Source organism: Agelaius phoeniceus, chromosome Z, assembly GCF_051311805.1.
Source record: "Agelaius phoeniceus isolate bAgePho1 chromosome Z, bAgePho1.hap1, whole genome shotgun sequence".
NCBI lineage: Eukaryota > Metazoa > Chordata > Aves > Passeriformes > Icteridae > Agelaius > Agelaius phoeniceus.
This window is the reverse complement of record NC_135303.1, coordinates 30,670,333-30,689,008: the sequence shown is the minus strand read 5'-3', so window position 1 is coordinate 30,689,008 and position 18,676 is coordinate 30,670,333. Positions and strand designations below refer to the sequence as shown.

General features: G+C 37.9%; 2 protein-coding genes across 8 annotated transcripts in view; both read left to right on the top strand.

Annotated features, from left to right (window-relative positions):
• The window catches only part of DMXL1 (Dmx like 1), a 76,027-nt gene extending 63,873 nt beyond the window's left edge, over positions 1–12,154 (top strand). For 5 of the 7 annotated variants that reach the window (XM_077171929.1, XM_054651843.2, XM_077171926.1 and 2 more), the window contains 9 exons: positions 93–234; positions 3,898–3,948; positions 4,220–4,280; positions 4,779–4,906; positions 5,076–5,168; positions 5,638–5,729; positions 6,662–6,714; positions 7,845–8,062; positions 8,462–12,154. In XM_077171929.1, the coding sequence (XP_077028044.1) occupies positions 93–234; positions 3,898–3,948; positions 4,220–4,280; positions 4,779–4,906; positions 5,076–5,168; positions 5,638–5,729; positions 6,662–6,714; positions 7,845–8,062; positions 8,462–8,686 (1,063 nt within the window). In that variant the 3' untranslated portion in view covers positions 8,687–12,154. The remainder of the gene's footprint in view (positions 1–92; positions 235–3,897; positions 3,949–4,219; positions 4,281–4,778; positions 4,907–5,075; positions 5,169–5,637; positions 5,730–6,661; positions 6,715–7,844; positions 8,063–8,461) is intronic. The other 2 variants (XM_054651844.2, XM_077171928.1) reach the window with 1 other exon arrangement.
• Positions 12,155–13,689: 1,535 nt separating this feature from the next.
• The window catches only part of TNFAIP8 (TNF alpha induced protein 8), a 56,629-nt gene continuing 51,642 nt past the window's right edge, over positions 13,690–18,676 (top strand). The window contains exon 1 of the mRNA XM_054652039.2: positions 13,690–13,827. Coding sequence (XP_054508014.1) covers position 13,827 — 1 coding nt within the window. The 5' untranslated portion in view covers positions 13,690–13,826. The remainder of the gene's footprint in view (positions 13,828–18,676) is intronic.

Here is an 18,676-nt window from a genome sequence, read left to right as displayed (position 1 = left end):
CACACTTGAGTGTGCTTAAATCAGAGTAACAAAACATGGTATTTACTGTTGCTGTTCAGAATCTTAATTTGAAATGTTTTCTTCATCTCTAGGGCTGATGATTTCCTAGTTATACATGCTCGTGATGATCTGGTAAATGTTCAGGGAAGCACTCCTTATACTCACAGTAATCCTGGCACACCTATCAATATGCCTTGGCTTGGTAGTACACAAACTGGCAGGGGTGCATCTGTGGTAAGTCACTTGTCAAAGATTAGCTTTTTGTATTCTATCTACTTCTCTCCTTTTATCTATTCCGTCTTGCTTGTTATATTTTGTCGTAGAATATAATATAAATATAACCTAAATATATATATACAACCTTTATATAACTAAATATAACCTTTCTGTTATAAAACCTTTCTGTTGTAAATCAGGCAAGCTGGATTTTTTGGTAACAATTTACTTAATAGGTTAAAATATTTAAGGGACAGCTAAACAAGCAAAGCTTTCAGTCAAGTCATACATGCTTTTTTTAAAAGCTTCACCTAAAAGCAAAGAATCAGGATTTAGGTAAGAAGTTAGACTATACATTCTTCTTTAATGACTTGAAGCTGAATGGTCTATTTGAAAAGCATATATTTAGCAGGTTTCAGAATATAAATTCATAAGGATTGGGTAAAATGTTTATATGAAATTTTGTGGTAGCTTTTATTTTAAGCATAAACTTCAGCTTCATTCTGAGCTTCAGAAAGAGATCTTGTGTTTGGAATGAAGCTTGGCCCTGAGCAAAAGAGATTTAATTCAGATCAAATGATAATTATAGCCTGGCCATTGACATTCTTATCTTAGTTCCTGTGGAGCATAGATGGAGATCTGTTGATTAGCTGGCTGAGAGATGCCTATTTGAAGACACCTAAGGGAGCTGAAATGGTCATACAAGACACCTGTATCTCAGTCCTTCTGCACATGGAGTGCAGAAAGTGGAGTTTTCCTAAATAACCAAATGCATTAAGTCTTGAGACTTGGCTGTACTTGGTGTCATTTAACAATTAAAAGCAAGTAACCATATGTTAATTAATATTGTTGTTGACTTGCAAATAGCTGATGAATAGGAGAAGTAAATAAGGAATAAGCAAGATAAGATTGATAATGTTTTCCACATATAGAAGTGGGTATTGTGCCAGTCCCTGTACCTCTGCCTTCACTTTAGGAACTACTTAGCCTAGGTGGCAGTGTTGCAGCTCTGCTATTTCAACCAGGTCTCTTGTGCAAGTATTCTTTGAATGCCTTTGGCACTTTCTCTTCTCACTTTCATTTTTTAGATATATATATATATGTACATAGAGAATTTTTGTGTTCCTGTATTTCTCAACCTTATTTGTGTAATACATTAATGCAAATGGTATTTACATGGCCTTTTATTTTGCATGCTGTAAAACTTTCTTCCTAAATATATTTGGCTATGCTTGTGTTGAACGTTTTAGATGTTAAACTTTGGACCTAAATTTTGTCTGGCATATTGTTTGACTGTGGCCAACAACCCACTACAGAATAGAAAGCACCTGCCCAATAGGGAAGGAAGACAGAGGTACCTAATGAAGGACAAAGTGAATGAAGGAAAAAATAGGGACTCCAGGGAGGAAATAGTGTTGCTGTGGAAGAACTGAAACCTGGAAGAAAAGCAGCTTTACTAAGATCTTTCTTTTGCTGCTATTTGCTACTTTGTTCCTTCAGATACTGCTGATTCTTGACCTCATCTTTGCTTTTCCGTAATGTGCAGCCCATTTAGTAGTCGTAGCCCACTGTTTTGTACAATTACTGGCTGTCCAATCTCATTGTCTTTGCTTCACTTTCATCAGCAAGGGGCACTCAGTCAGTTAAATTTTATTAGCTGTAAAGTTTTTCTGACACTCTTCACTGTTCCCTGTTTAGACAGCTCATACAAGGTAAGTAAGGAAGGTCAGACACTTCAGCACAGTTTGTTTACACAGGTCTTACAGGAAGTGTTTGTGGGAGAGTACTGAAGGGAAGAGTATGTACCTACAACTCTGAAATTCAGGCAGTGTTACCAACAGCTTGTCATACAAGTCAGTGTGACTGACCCAATATTTAACAGTTTAACAGTGGGTGGGATGGAGTTAAAGTGCATTTTTATTTTTCAGTCTTAATGTACATTAAGGCACAAAGCACCCAAAGCAATCAGTGTCCAGCAAAACAATCAGTGTTCTAGCCGTCAGCTGTTCTAAGGGCAAACCGAGGGCTAGCAGTGTCAAATGTCAGTTACATTACCAATGGAAGTATTTGCATTTCATAATTGTACTTCTAAATTGGAGAAACTGTACCAAGGACTTCTGTTAGTGTAGCCCTTCAAAGGCACATTTCTGTAAATTTGCATTTTTCCAAAGCATAATCCAGCAGGGGTTAGGGGATCATGATGTATGCTTGTCTGTTGAATGGAGGAAGATGATTTCCATTAACTTCTGGGTAAAAGTTAGTTGCTGTAAAACTCAATACAGCCCTTCATTTTAGTGAAGAAATAGAGTGGACATGAATTATTGTTCTTCCATTTACATTCAGAAGATAAGTTGTGAGTTTAGAGAGCAAAGTATTGCAATTATAAGTGCACATACCACTTTGTAAATGTTTGAAGAATATCATTCTCTGTTGTCCTGAATTTTTAAATGTATATATAATTTTACCAAACCATTTGGCTTTTTCCTTGATATTTAAAGTACTCAGAGAAAAAAAAAGTGACATATATATTTCAAGATCATATATTTTATCTTTAGAAAGTGTTTTGGTATGAGCTGAGGGGCACAAGGCTTTCTCTTCAACAGTGGTAAAACTTTGAGAATTGAAAGATCTAAATCTGCTTCCAAAATGTAATTAAGAGGATTGTGGTTATTCCACAAATCCAAACCCAGCAAAATTTTTACAAGAAAGTAAATTATTTCCCTTTTGAGTATTTTTCCTCTTTTTGTTTGCAAACTGATAATTTAGAGGCTAATACCTCATCGCTATCTACTGCCCCATGACAAAGCAATGTTAAAATACTGTACAAAATTACAGCAGTTGAAAGCCACAGTTGGAGTCAAAGATGTTAAAGGTCTTTTCCCCTGAAAGTGGTTCAGTGCCAGCTTGCTGTGGTGGGTGGTAAGTGATAAGCTGTTGTGTTGAATATAAGTGCCCTAGCAGTAAAATTTCATATGTGTTCTCATTTGAAGTTAGCACCTGCCACAAATACCTATTTTGCCCTTCTCAAATGTTGAGGTAAATAATATACGTAAAAGCAAACCAAATCCAACAATTCTCTGAGGGAAGAGGGTCTTCAAAGAAGTCAGATACTTTTGAGAGCTGTTGGAGAGTAAAAAAAATGAAAACTTTAACATACATTAATAGAAAGAAAAGAAGGGAAGAGACAATACAGGCACAGATGTATTTCCATTATTAAAAAAATCTTTACTCTTTTTTTCATTTTTGTGATGAACATATAATTTTAATAGCTGGGGATTAAATGTTACTCTCTAATGTCTCCAGTCCTCTTTGCACACTGAGTTCTTCCCAGCTGGAATTAATAAAATGAGAGAAAACAACGATCTGGGTGATATGCCTGGCTCAAAGCCAGTTTTGGAATTTAGGAGCAAGCATGCTACTGAAAATTCATTGGATCTGTATTTGCAAAATTATGAATACATTTGAAGAATTTATTTATTTATTTATGTACTTATTTTATACCAGTTACATGGTATATTGCTTGTTCTGGATGGTCACAAATAGCTGCTTTTCAATCAATGGCAATAAGTTAACTAGACTTGAAAATAGATATATTCCTTCCTATTTTTACTTCTGTTAAAGTTTGTTTACCTCTTTCTTTACATGCTTCTGCCTTTCTCTTGCTTATCTTACAATATTCAGGAATATTCCAATAAATTTAATGGAATCAGAAAGGAATTGGCAAGAAAAGAGGTAAGACTGCAGTCTAAGGAGTGTTTATATTTGGATCCATACATTTCTGAAGCAAAAGTTTAATATTTATCTAGACGTATAAAACTGCAGAAGTGCTAACATCTACACTAGTCTTGGAAGACACAGACTTCTGAATCTCTAAACCCAGTACTTGTTTTCGTAGGAGTTTTGGTAGGAAACAATTCTCTGCAATCACTAATTATTCTCTAGTTTGATAGCTTTTTGTTCAGTAATACTGTTTAATTTTTTTCTATTTTTTTATGTTGAACAGATGCTCAAGAAAGCTATTAATAATGTCAGAAGAATGGCTTCTCATCCAACACTGCCATATTGTGAGTTCAGGTTCTTATAAAAACCAGAAAGGTTATAAAAAGATTATATATTTCTTACTCATCTGTTTTTTAGTGTGTTGCTATTTTATACTAGCACAACAATCTATTATATGTTTTGAAACTTCTTTATAAGCCATACTTACTGAAACTATTTTTTATTTTAAAAACAATATTGGGAGATGTAGAATAGCCTTAAGAAACAGCAAAAAGTACTGTATTTCTCTCTTATTTGTGACTAAAATGAAAGATAGTAGCAAAAATGTATTATTATCTCCAAATAAATGTAAATAGCTTCATATTTCATGAGCATCTAAATACAAATCATCATCCAATAATGAGTAACACGACTTTGAGTTGCAGTGTTACGTCCTGCTCCTACAACAAGACAGACACTATGGCATAATTTTAGCACTAGTTATTTTGAGATAGTGTGAGTTTTCTTGAAATTATAAAAGCTGAAACTCTTGTGAAAGGTCTTGTAAATATTTTCTGTTGCAGACCTGACAGGTGCTCAGGATGGAAGTGTGAGAATGTTTGAATGGGGTCATGAACAGCAGATCACATGTTTTCGATCTGGTGGGAACTCACGGGTAACTCGAATGCGATTCAATTACCAAGGAAATAAGGTAACTGACAAAATGCTTCTGTATGCTTTCTCTTCTCCCCTCCTCCACTATAATTGCAAATTAGCAGAAACATCATATGCTTCTAATTTAAAGTATCTTCTTAAAATTGTGGATATTTTCTCTGCAAAACATACTTATGTATTTACTATTACTGTGTATTTTCTTTCAGTTTGGAATTGTTGATGCTGATGGATATATAAGTTTATATCAGACAAATTGGAAATGTTGTCCACTTACTGGAACTTCACCTAAGCCATATTTGGTAAGCTGAATAATCAATTAGTTTCCATAAAGTTGCATTGCATTCCCTAACTTCTTTCTCCCTTCAGAATTGCTAGGAGAGGGCAAGGATTGTGATGTTAACCAGTATTAATCAAGATTAAGTTATGTATTGCTGCCATCCTGTGGTCTGTATGACAGCTTCTTACACTCTAATTATACTTGTTAAGTGGAGAGTGGAAAATGTAACATGAGGTCTGAAATAACTTTAATGTTAATTTAGACTTGTCAATAATTGTCACTTGTCAATTAATGGACAGTTACATAGGGCTGCAGAGTATATTTCTGTGAAAAATTAAGAGTCTTACAAGGCATACCAATACCTTTGTATCCTATGTTTTTTAAATTTCTTATGAAACACCTTTTCTTCTTTTTAATATTAATATTAATATTGCCTGCTTGCACAAAATAGATTCCTTTTTAATTAAAAATTTCTAACATCAATTTTTCAGACATGGCAATGTCATAACAAAACAGCCAATGACTTTGTTTTCATCAGTTCATCATCGTTGATAGCTACAGCAGGATTTTCTTCTGACAATAGGTAAGATCTATTGTGATAATTCATAAAAGTGAAGTGGTGCCATATTTTCTCTCCTTTCTCCCACTTTGGATTTTTTTTTATGATTCTTCTTAAGCAGTTTAAGAGTACTTCTGCTTGATTTCTTTCTTGGTGGGAGAGAGAAGCAATGTTTTGCAGCTAAATTCATGTCCTTGTTAAGGGAGGTTTCATGGGGAAGCACAAATATCCTGCTCATGTTCCCTATGAGGAAGAGAAGTAGAAAGGAGGTCCTGAGTGATTTCACCGGTAATCCAGTGAGTGATGTGTGGGAATGGTTTAAAGCTGTGCCAGGGGAGGTCTGGCATGAGACTGGACATCAAGAAACATTTTATTACCTTGAGGTTCAGAAATTGGAACAGGCTTCCTTGAGGTCAGTCCCCAAAGCCTGTCAGAGTTTGAGGCATTTGGACAATGCCCTTAATGACATGCTTTAACTTCTGGTCAGCCCTGAAGGTGTCAGGTGGGCGATTACATTATCCTTCTAGGCCCCTTCCAGCTGAACTATTCTATTCTATGCACATGAACTTGTCATAAATTATTTTTATAGCTCTAGGGAATTTGCATAGCTCTAGGGAATTTGCATAGCTCTCAATTTCTCATTTGTTTTCATAACTAAGTATTGATCAAAAAATACCAAAACCTGCTAACATTTCTGTGAATTAAGCTACAAAAGACTGTTAATATAAATGCTTTATGGAAATAGCCAGTTGTAGAATAATTGTGTAGAAGGCATGTTCTTGCAGCATATGATAAACTATGGAAGTAATTTAGGGTCTGCTCAGACATCATCATTGAGAGTCTATTTACAGTGCTTTATGCCTGAAACAACCCTTTTAAGGTACAGATGACTTTTCAAGAGTCCAAAATACCTCTGAACATCTGTTGCTGAATTAAGCCATGTTTTTTTTCTACAGAAATATTTGTCTTTGGGATACTTTGGTTTCTCCTGCAAACAGCTTGGTGCATGGTAAGTAAACTACAACAACCAAAATGTTTGAACACAGTATAAAAAAGTGTATTTGTGAGTCTATCTTATGGAAGAGTTATTGTGGGAAGTAATTTTAACATTGGCAGTAAAACATCTTTCATTGTTCTGTGTGAGTGCACCAGTGGGAGTATAGAACCAGATTCTTCAGAAATTCCTTGGTGTTCATATGCATGATTGGTTTCATGGACATGAGCACCTTCCTTTGCATGCCTTCTGTCCTTGTTTCACAAGTGCAAGCCAGACATTTCTGTTCTTTTTTAAAAGGCTCTGGGCAGCTTCTGCTTCAGATCAGTTTTTCCTCTAAATTGGATTTTGGGGGGTGCAAAAAGTATTTATCCCTGTTTCATTAGTTTTATTTAACCCTGTTTATTAGTTTATTTATGTAATAATATTGCAAAGTATTACTACTAATACTTTGTTGCAAGTAATACAAGAAATGTGTTTCAGTATCTGAAATATGGAATTGAGATCAGGGAGTTGTGAACTCCTTGTACCTAAAGTATGATGAAAGCCTAAGTGTATGTGAGAGACATATGGAATTTCTAAATGTAAATTCATAGGACCTTTGAACTACAAGTAGAGCATACCAAGCTGTGTTGTAATAATTGTAATTTTCATTCACTTTTCCCATTCATTTAGGGGAGTAGACATAACCAAATAAACGTAAGAAGCAGCAAATTAGCAGTAAAATGACCAGTGGAAACTTGCAAGATATTTGTGCAAGTAGTTTAGAAAGATTTTCTGCTGGGCATATATGACTTAAAAAACCAAATTATATTACTTAAAATAACAAAACTGTTACTTTAATAGTATATTATTAAAATAATCTGTTTCTGTTTAAGGATTAATAGTTTGTGATTACACAGGGATCGAAAAAAAATTATGTTAATACAGATTTTAATTGCTTAATTTGAGAGATTTTGAAGATTTTTTAGCTTCAGAATGTCTGAGGGGAACGTGTATATTGGTACTGCAATAAGTGGGCTGGTTGTGGTCAGCTGGACTACAGCATCAAAGTCACTGTTGCTACTGTCTTGAACTATTAGGGTTTGATGGAAAATGCAAGTTAGTAGAGTGTTTTATTTGAATTACTTTCCTTTGGCTTTCAGCTTTTATCTGTCATGATAGTGGAGCAACTGTGCTAGCATATGCTCCAAAACACCAGCTGTTGATATCTGGAGGCAGAAAAGGCTTTACCTGTGTAATTGATCTTCGCCTAAAGCAGCAGCAACAGTTACTCCAGAGTCATGATTCTCCAGTCAAAGCAATTGCTGTTGATCCTACAGAAGAGTATTTTGTCACAGGATCTGCTGAAGGCAACATAAAGGTATTAATGAGGAGGAGGGGGCAGAGGTGCTGCGTACATTCAGAAAAAAATCTTGTACAAGTGTGGAACAATCAGATATCATATGTACTACATTTGTTCTTAAATCTGACTTTCACATTTATGAATTTAATTATGAAATGTCAGCCTTAACCTCTTCATAATGCAGTCCTCCTTTTAATTAGTGATAACCTTATTGTCTCTCTATATTGCTTATTATAGTAAATGAGTACTAGTATTTTATAAATGTGTCATTACAGATTGCTACATATTCTTCTCTTACAGTTAGTGTCAGAAAAGTAAATGCAAATTGTAGTGCAATTCCTGCACAATTCACTGTTGACAATTTTAAGATCATGGTAATTTTCCTTATAAGAGATTGATGTTTTGATGCTTTTCCAGGTGTGGAGTCTGTCTGCATTTAATCTTCTTCACACTTTCATCAATGAGCATGCTCGACAGTCTCTCTTCAGAAACATTGGGACAGGAGTCATGCAAATTGAAACAGGACCAGCAAATCACATATTCTCCTGTGGTGCTGATGGAACAGTAAAGATGAGAATCCTGCCTGATAGATTTAGCCCTTTAAAGGATGTGTTAAAAAATGATGTGAAATTTATGATCTAATGTTTTTCTCAGAATAGTGAATAACATTCCCCTTCTGCTATCCTTGAAAATATTTTTCCTGGAGCTTAACCATAAAGGAGATGCACAATGATAGCTTGTGATACAAAGATGTTTTGGGTTTTTTTGTTTCTGCCCTTCTGCCCCCAACCTCTTATTTATTAATTACCTGGAGCTTTTAGTCCCTGATGCACTAATGCCTTAAAGATTAAAAGGTCCTTCAGATTTTGATCATTGCCTAAAATGAAAGCTAAATATGACTCCAAATTACACAGTTATAATTTATAAAGATGTTACTGAAGTGGTTTACTCTTCCTTTTGAGATAATTACACTCGCAGGTGGAGTGTACCATCTGGGCATGACCTCTGCTTATATTCAACACCTTGCCACCTAGTAAAAGCATGTCAGTCCTGATGGAAACCTTAGGTAATGTTTTTTCACTGTGGCAAAGAAACCGTAACTGTCTCTCTTCTCAATTTGTTTAGTTAGCCAACAATAAAAATGTATACCTATGTGCAGAAGAGAAACAAAGTTTCCAGGAGTGAATAGTCCTGGTCGCGCAGACATTCATATAACGAGCCACTTTTTCTCTCCATTCCTGAAATCCAGGTTGTTTACCTCTGTAACTTGCCTGATCTCCTTCCTCTCATCTAGAGTATAAGAAACTGAAGGATGTTCTTTAACTTATCTTCTGTTCTATAGCTTGAATCACTGCCATCAGGATGGCAGGCTGACCTTTTAAAAATAAATATATTTTTAACCCTGAACACTCCCTTTACAAAAAATAAAATGTAAATATGAATGGATATCTTCCTAGTAAAATAGTCAAGATTATGTGTGAAGCCTTAGACTTGATCAAAAAGATACAGGAAGATAGTGCTTTAGGATATGGCACTAGAATTTCTTGAAAGACTATTTATTTAGATGTCTGTAGAGGAAATAAAAGAAAAACCCAACCTAATTTATTTTTACATTTTTTCCAGTAAGACTTTTATTTAGCCCAAAGATAGTCCATTCTTAGCACTTACATTCTTGTTTGTCTGTTTTTCCTAAGTACTTTAAAAAAGGAAAAAGTAGTTCAACAGCAAAGTACTTCTACACTGTCAGTCTTTCTTTCTTGATGTTTATGTTTACATCTGGTGTCAGATGAAAGAAAACAAACTGGGAAGGATAGATGTAGAGGGTTTTTTTTTTTTGCCAAAATATTAGACTGCATAACTTAAATGTTTGACCAAATTTTTAATGCACAAGGCCTTTACTTTTTTTTTTTTAGTCAGCTAAACTGCTTCTGTATGTATTTTGGTTTACTTTTCCTTACTTGAGAGTTTGACAAAGGTTTAATTTGTAAATTAGATGTGAGGCTGGATTACTTGAATGCCAATGGTGTACTTTTTGCTAAAAGATATTTTGTGAAATATAGCACCAAGATATTAACTGTAAAATAAACCTGTCAAATTAGGAACTATGGGGATAAATAAAGCATAGCAGAAATGAAGGGCTTGTATAATGAACTATGTAACATTCTCAGGATGCTTTTATCTTAAGAATATAAAGTTGTTTAAAAAGATTTTGTAAAATGTATTAAGGTCATTTTAAATGTATGTTTCGCAAGTTGCAGTGCAAACACTATGAAGGTTTTTATGCACATAACCTGAATTTTCAAATTGTGCAATAAAAAGAATGTGAATGTTTTGCCATGAAGAAACATGTGACAGCATTTCAAACTGGTACAGCTGTTCAGTGATTCAGTTGTAATTGTTCTTCCTTAACACTTAGAGATGAAATTGAATGTGATTTCAAAGCAGTTTAAGTACAGTGATGGACCAGAATAGTGACTAAAAGTGACACCACCTTACAAAATAGACTTGCCCAATGAGTATGAGTTATCTGCTCAGTGGCTGAGTTTCTAATATTCTTTATTCTTGTGGAAGAAGGAAAACAGTGGGATAAACAGTAGCACACTGCTTTAGAATCAGCTGAAACTGTCATGACTTTGTAGCTGCTTTATATACCTGCGTCAGTTTTATACACCCACTGAACTAACAAAGTTACATGTGCAAAAATCATGGCAGTATTATATAATTATGTCCTTGATGTTTTGTCCTTAAATATTTATATCTCATTAGCTTTAATACTTCAAGCTCAAATCTGTTGTACTGGCAATCACAAAAAGCTGTCTTACCATCTGCAAACTGAGCAGATTTTAAATGCAATTTGCCAAGACATACAATGTTGTCATTTTTCTGAGTAAAGCTGCACTTTGAAAAATCCTGGCAAACTTATATGCTTATACCAGAAAAGTACTGACCTTGACCAGGCATTTTCAATAATGTTTATAGTTACCATAAGCTATTCTTGAAACTAAATTATGTAAAATCACAATGTATTTGCCACACCTTTATAATCTTTCCAATAAATCCTGCAGAAACTCAACCTTCTAGAGTTCCATGTTGCTGCTATTTCATTTACAAATCAGTTGTTCAGTTGCCTATTGTTCATTGTTGTTTAACTATTGTAAGATGAATTATCAGTAGCTGTCTTGTAATGATGGATTAAAAATTAGTTAAATTCTGTTGTACATGAAACTTTTAAAGGGACACTCTCAACTTTGAATCTAGTCATTGGAGAAGAACTGAACTCAGAACCCTCTGGCTGTTGCCCTTAACTTCCACTGACTTTTGTCCTCCAGCAATTAATGCTTTTTCCCTGTTGCTATGCAAGTTACTCAAACTTAAGGGTACTAGTGCCTACAGAGGTCCCAGTGCTTACAGTAGCCATGTGCACAAATTGAACGTAAAATTTGCTTTTGCCAGTGCTTAATCAATAATACTTTTTTTGTCCAGACAAAATAATTTAGCTTGTAGTTGATAATGTCCCTTTTAAATATCATAGAGTGGAAGCTGTGACTTGTGTTTGTCTTTGTAGCAGTACATGATACTGTCAGAGTGTGTCATTCTTGTGTTGCTAACTGATTCCATTACCTTAGACACATGATCCAAGTTCTTCATGATTACTTCAGCAACTTGTGAAAGTTAAAACTGGCCATCTAGGTACTTAAACTGTCTTGTGTGACTTTACACCACAAAATTCTCAGCTGACAGCTGATGTTGCAGGCCGTTGATGGAGAAAGGTGGAAGAGATGCAGATTTTGTACCATGCCAAGGTGGTGCAGGGTGAGGTCGTAGATGTTCTACTGCATTTTAGGAACCTCAGAACCAGTTGCAGGAAATAAACTATGGAGATATCCTAGGTACCCCCTTCCTATTAAGAGCACCCAATGTTAGATTAGATGCAATAGTTATGAAAAAAGCAACAGTGATTAAGGGGAAATAAGCTTGGAGATTATATATTCTCCAAGGTAATTATTTTCAAATGTTTATTTTTACTAAAAATAGCAAAACCATCGCTAATGGCAGGTTCAGCACACTGATCAAATTACTTTCTATAAAATAAAGAAACTGATTTACCAAGTTTTGTAGTGTTTCTTATTTCTCCCATTTCTAGCTCTAAAATATGCATGATTTTTATTTTTTTTTAATGTCTTATGGTCTCAGGCTTTATCTTTCCTTGTTCTGACTTTTTGGTGTTTGGGAGGGGGACTGGTTGCTGGGGGTTTGTTTTTGTGCTTTTTTTTTTTTTTAATGTATAAGTAACAGAATTGGGCAAAACAAAATTATTTTGCAGTGTAATGAGGCTGATGTAGTAATGGCACTTTCTGTTGTCAACTTAACTTTTGAATCCCCTTTTCTGTTTCATTTAAGCTTGAAAACCTGTGTAGGTCTTTGGGAGCTTCATCCACCTCTGTTGTCACCTCTAGCAGAGGTACAAGTATGAATGCACCTGTTACAATCTGATGAGTGAGAGATGCCCAAATTAAGGAGCAAATGAGACAAAGTGCCAGTTCAACAATACTGACTTTATTTGTGGCTTTTAGTGTGTAGGGGAAAGAGAGAGGCAGTGCCAGTAGAAGACAGTCACCACTTACAGATCCAGCTGTTGGTCCTTTTTCATCCTGGGCTTCTCAGTGGTGGAGTGGGGGGACCTAATTCATCCTTCTTTTAGTAAGTTCTGTGCAGGAAGGGGTGCTGGGTACACAAGACAAAACTGACTATGAAGATTTTTCACTATGTGTTTTAGCAAACAAAGGAATCCATGTTTATTAGCTACAAGGTGCATAGTTCTCTAGTTAGTATTGGTTAATGTATTGTATTGGTTAATGATTCCATTGTTTCCATTGTTTCCTAGTCTAATTAGTTCTTTCTCTTCTTTTGGGTCGGTGGATTTCTTGGATCGGAGGGCTATGAGCTGCTGGTTGCAATCTCCCCCACCGGTGTTACCTTTTATCCAATCAAGATGATTGTAGCACGGTTGCTCAATTGGATTTATTGGTGTCTTCCTTATCTTGGGAGCTCTGCCTGATGTCCTTGTGGTCTGTGAATTTGGCACTTTTTGGTACTACTACACAGTAGTACATCCTTCTTTCCAAGTTTTGTTAACCTCCCCATGGGTCATTTTTTTAGTAAAAGCAGTATTGCCTTTATACAGCCCAGGTTCCTGGTATCCACAGCGGGACCTCTGGAGGCTCTTGGTGGTTGCAAAGGCCGTCTGTCCCGTAACTTGGGATGCTCCTCTTCGTCGATAGGTGTGTGAGCTGCTGCTGCTTTCACAGTCTCTCGCGCGAGATGTGCGGACCGGGTTCTGCTAACCTGATCTTGCCCCTCCCAGGCCTCGAATTAGCACCTTCCTGGCACGAATTCCCCTCCTCTCTGGCCGTAAGAGTGTTCAAGACTTGTTCTCTAACTCCTAGGACCCCCTGCGCGAGTCACACGACAGTGGGTATGAGTAGAGCATGCATCTCGTCAGGCTCGCAGCGCGCTGCTGCCAAAATTTAAACCGCCTCTGCATGCAGCTCGGTGCCTACAGACGACTGTGCGCAGAGTTTGGCGGCGGCCGCTGGTGCGAGAGGCGAGGCGGGGCTCGATCGGCCCCGCCTCGGCCCGGGGCGAGCGCAGGGCAGGGCAGGGCAGGGTTGGCAGCGGCCCCGCCCCGGTCCCGGCGGGAGCCCCGAGCCCTGAGCCCTGAGCCGCCGCCGCCGCGCCCGCTCCGCTCGGCACCGCCGCTGCCGCCGCGCCGCGCACACACAGTGAGTGCCGCCCTGCGGGGCCCGGCCCCTTCCCCGGCCCCTTCCCCATCCCCGGCCCCGCCGCGCCAGGCGGCCCCGGCCCCTGCCTTGCGCGCCCGCAGCAGCCGCGGCCGAGAGCGGCGGCGGGGCGGGCTGGGGCCCAGCGGCGGCCCCGGCAGAGCTCTGGGCTCAGCCCGGGGGGCGAAAAGCGGCCCCGGGTCCGGGTCCGGGTCGCTGCCGCCTCCTGCCCTGGCGGGTCCCGGCGCCGCGCTCCAGGTGGGAGCTTCCCGGAACCACGCGGGGAGAGTTTCCTCACCGCCGATGTGCTTGGGTGAAGGCTGCTCTGCTCTGCGATATCGAAACTCGCCGCTCCTCGTAGGCTAGCTTTTCGCTATTTTCCCAGAAATGTTTCTGCTTTCACTCGGAGTGAGCCCTGCCCCGCGTCCCCCGCTGTGCCGGGGCGCGCAGGACTGACCTGTAGCTCTTGAGGCAGAGGCAGGCGTGGTGATGCAGCTGAAGTCTGCACGGTGGTGGTGAAAGAAACTTTTCTGCCAGTTTGGCTTTGAAGTACTACTAGCAAAAATCCTGAAGTTCCGCCTGTAGTTGTATCTATTTACATACTGGTAATCAAATAAAAGAGATCACAGTTCAGTGTGCATTTTTCCTTTTTAGAAACCTGAATGGTCAGACCTTCCACACCTCTGTGTGTCTCTAGAGGTACATGTTCGCAGTCTTTCCTGACCTCGGGTAGAACGAAACACGGTCCAGGTGATGCTTCCCCCTCTCTGCACGTGTCTTGTTTCAGTCATTCCTTTGCGGAACTGCTCGGCGAAACCACTCACGTTACAGCCTGGTCAGAACTTCTCCCAGCAGTCGTTTTCACGCTCACTGCCTGGGTTGACTGTTGCCAACTCTTTTATCTTTTGTCAGCTCTAAATAGGAAATTTGCTTTGAAAGAGCATCGACAGTGGAGGCAAAAAAAAAAAAAAATGTCTGGAGGGGACGAGTGTTGCGGTGGAAAGAGGTCCGAGCCCTGTATTTGGAAGACAAAAACTTTGTGAACTTGGAACATGCTTAGAAGCAGGAACAAGGAACTGAAATGTTCTAGTACGTTTGCATTTGGTACTTGAGCTAAAACGTTCTAGTACATTTAGTGTCTCTGCTTCACCTGAAAGCAAATTTCACCTGGAACACTATTGAAATAGAAATTGTGGTGCAGATCTTTGCAGGAGCATAAAATACCACAGCTTGAAATGGAAGCTGCTCGCTGTTTGCCCTGACAACAGGAAGCTGCTCATTTCCGTTAAATAGTAACTTGCCTAGTCTGACTAAACCTAGATTTCAGCGTGCTTCATGGCTTAACTTATCTCTTTTGAGTTTTCTTTAAATAGTTGCTGCTAGGTAAAGAATAATAATACTTGCTGCTTGAAAAAGGTGAGTGGATAATCAAATCTCAACTTTGGTCAGTTTCATATTTTGGTGCAACAAGGCAAGTACTGCAAGTGATGGGCAGTAAAATGCCTAATAAGCATTAAAGCAGATGATGCATCCTTACAGTTTAGTTTTGTATAAAACTAATACTGAACTACTGAAATAGAAATTTATGGTATGTAAATGGTGGCTGGTTTGAGATAGTTATGTCTTAGGATGAATTTTCTTCCAAGTTGCAGATGTTTTTCTTGAGTTTACCTCATAATAGAGGTTTTGGGCTAGAATTCACCTTTATGTTTTGTTAATACTTGTACATGAATAGTACAAAAATGAGAAGGAAAAAAGTCACCAAATGGTATTTGTCATAATCTTACCATTGTATATATCCTTTAAAATTACCTACTTAATCCAAAAGGTTGGCAGTACCTTTCCATCGTTTTTTTTCTGCATTTATTATATTCTAGCAGCTTTAACCATGTTCTAAGTAAATTTGGTTACAGTTTCTACATGCTTTAGATAAATCATGAGGCAAATAGATGGTACTGTACTACTTTTACTTTTGTCTTTATTTTCCCACTGCCTTTGTAGGTAGGTTTCTTGTAATTATTATATTTTCCCTGTATTGGACTAATGATTTAAACTACTTTCATCTTCTCCCATTGACAAATTTCTTAACTGTGTTTGTCACATTTTGTGAATCAGATTGAATTGATGAACAAAACAAAATTTTACTGAAAATTAAGTATATAGGAAGAATTTTCTTGTAGGGAAAGTATTCTTTGTGCACAATATACCTTGAAAAAGTGTTGAGACAAATTTCAGTAATGCGTATCTCAACTTGAAGATTCTAGCATTCTTGTTTTTGTTTGGAGTATCAATAGACAAACTGTGGTGCTCCAGGAGCTATGATTTAATGTCAAAGTAACTTGGGGAGTTTTTTGGGCTGGTCTGGGGTTTTTTTTGTGTCCAGCTACTCACAGTCATGAGCAGCCATGTTGTCAATTCTATTTGTGATAAAAATGTCTACAACATTCTTCAACTGTAATGTAGTGCAAATTCTAGGCCTCTTTATTTTATACTGGCTTTGGAATCACTGAAAGTTAGTATGGCTTGAAATTACATGGGTTTTTTTTTCCTCTTATGCCTCCAATGTCATCAGATCATAAGACCCAGAGTAAATGTTATTTGTGTTCAAGTGAAAGTTAAGATGGCATTTTTCAGTTAAGCACGTGAATAAGAGGTTTCACACAACAGTTTTACATTCTCTTTCTCAAGCAATGTTTTGCTCAAACGAGAATTTCCTTTTCTAACCTAGAGATTGACCTCACCCCCACTGAGAAGTGAGCTCTGTGCTCTGAGACTGAGGTGTGTAATTTGCAGAGCAGTGGCAGCACTTGGCTGTTTCCTGGCATCTCTAACAAGTCTCAAGAAGGGGGAGAGTGTGCAATACAGGATTTGTGTTAGAAGCTGTTAATCCTGTGTTTCAGGTGCTCTTGTCTGAGCTGATCGTTGACACTGTCACTTCCAGCCAAAACATTATTTCTTTCTTCATTTCAGTGTGGTGGTTCCTGGAATCTCTGTAGTAAGGCAGGTGTATGAGATGGTGTACTAAACAAAATGCATAGCTTTTAAATTACAGGAGTTAAAGCTGCTCCTTAATTTCAACACATTGTTATTTGGAAATACAGATAATGGATAGTAAATGTCTCAGTCCTTGAGCAAACTTTGCAGGGACTTAAAAGGTGTTACATGACTTTTTGATGATAATACCCTTAGCTGGCATTGATGAGTTGTATGCTGAGGATAGTGGGATCAACAAAACTGGACACATTAAAACCCAGCATTTTCTCCCAGTTTATGGAGTAATGCAGTGAAGAAAGTGGGAGTGCAGTAGTGCTGGCCTATGGAAATCAGGCTGGGTGCAGCTGTGGCTAATGGCAGTTATTTGGATACACATCTGGCCCTGGGTGATGGTTGTTAAACCATCTGAAAGAGGCATGTGTGTGTGTGTGTGTGCGTGTGTGCGCGCATGAGTTGTGGGCTGGGCTCTCTGTGCTTGCAATTGAGCAATTGGTCTGGTCTGGACCTGTGTCTGGAGGCCCCAGAATGAACTGGCAGAACTTTCATTTACCGTAGCAGTTTGATATTTATTACCTGATCAATTGCAAAATTTTTATTGTGTGGTGTGTTTAAGCCATTCTCAGTTAATGGATTCATTTTTGCTGTAGTACTGGAGCCTTGCTGGAGCATGTCTGAATAGTGTGCCCATGCTAGGGAGGTCTTGAGAGGAATTCAGGAAATGGCAGAGCAAAACAAGCTGTTTTAAACAGTACTGGTTTCTATAGTTGAAGATTTTATATGCTTGCTTCTTTTATTGTCTTTGGTACTTATAAACTGAATTTCCAGCTGACCAAGTATTTTTACAAGCGATATATTTTTTTCTTGTTTGTGTTTTGTCTGCAGAAGTTACTGGGGCACAGTTATATTCAGGGTGAACTGTAAATAACTGAAGAAAAACCTGTAACTATAGTCCATGTTATTCCTCTACTTGTAAAAGGAAAGATTATATTAAACTTTAAGGTAATGAGAAGCAGAAAAGCAAGCTGCAAGCAGAGGAAGCATATACCTGCATGTCTCATCTGTTAAGGTATTTGTCTCTTGAACTTTGAAGCTGGAACACCTCTCTGGTGGTGGAAATAAAATCCATTAGTTACCTGTGACTGATTGTTCTCTCCAGCATGTATATGACACACAGATAGTGTTGTAATTTGGTTGTCTTGAAAGGCATTTTAAGTAATAATAAGTGATCCAATGAGGAATAAAAACCAAGCATGCCTGTTAGGTAAAAAGTGTTTAGGAAGGAGACAATAATTTTATCCAAATACATGCTAAATTGAAATTTATCAAACAAAATGTTACCATATTTAAATTACTGATTGTGCAATATCAGTAACCACAGGGTGTGTAACCACTGTGATTCCATGAAGAGGAATTTCTCTTTAACTTCTAGCTGAAGTAAGTTGTTCTCAACCCAATTCCCATACTCCAGTGCTGCCCACTTCCAATTTGACACATAGTACTGGGCTATCTAAAGTATGTTGGCATTACTGCAGAATATTATACTTTCCTAAAGACTTACTTTACCTGCAAGTACAGGTGGGTGAAGTTCTGGAAGTTAATTGTACCATTCTAAAAAAAAAGGTATTAAAAATTAGGCTTCAGGTGATGAGGAGCAGTCTTTGTCAGAAGTCTGTTGGGTGTATGTGCAAACTAGCACTTCCAGCCTGAATATATTGCTACTCTCACTCAGTTTTGAAAAAAACAAAAGCGTAATTTCCTGCTTTTGCCAGTTCTGCAGAAATCTGAGACATACGCGGGTCATTGCTATCACTGGAATATTGTTGATGGGATGGGGATAAAATAATCTCTGCTGGTTTCT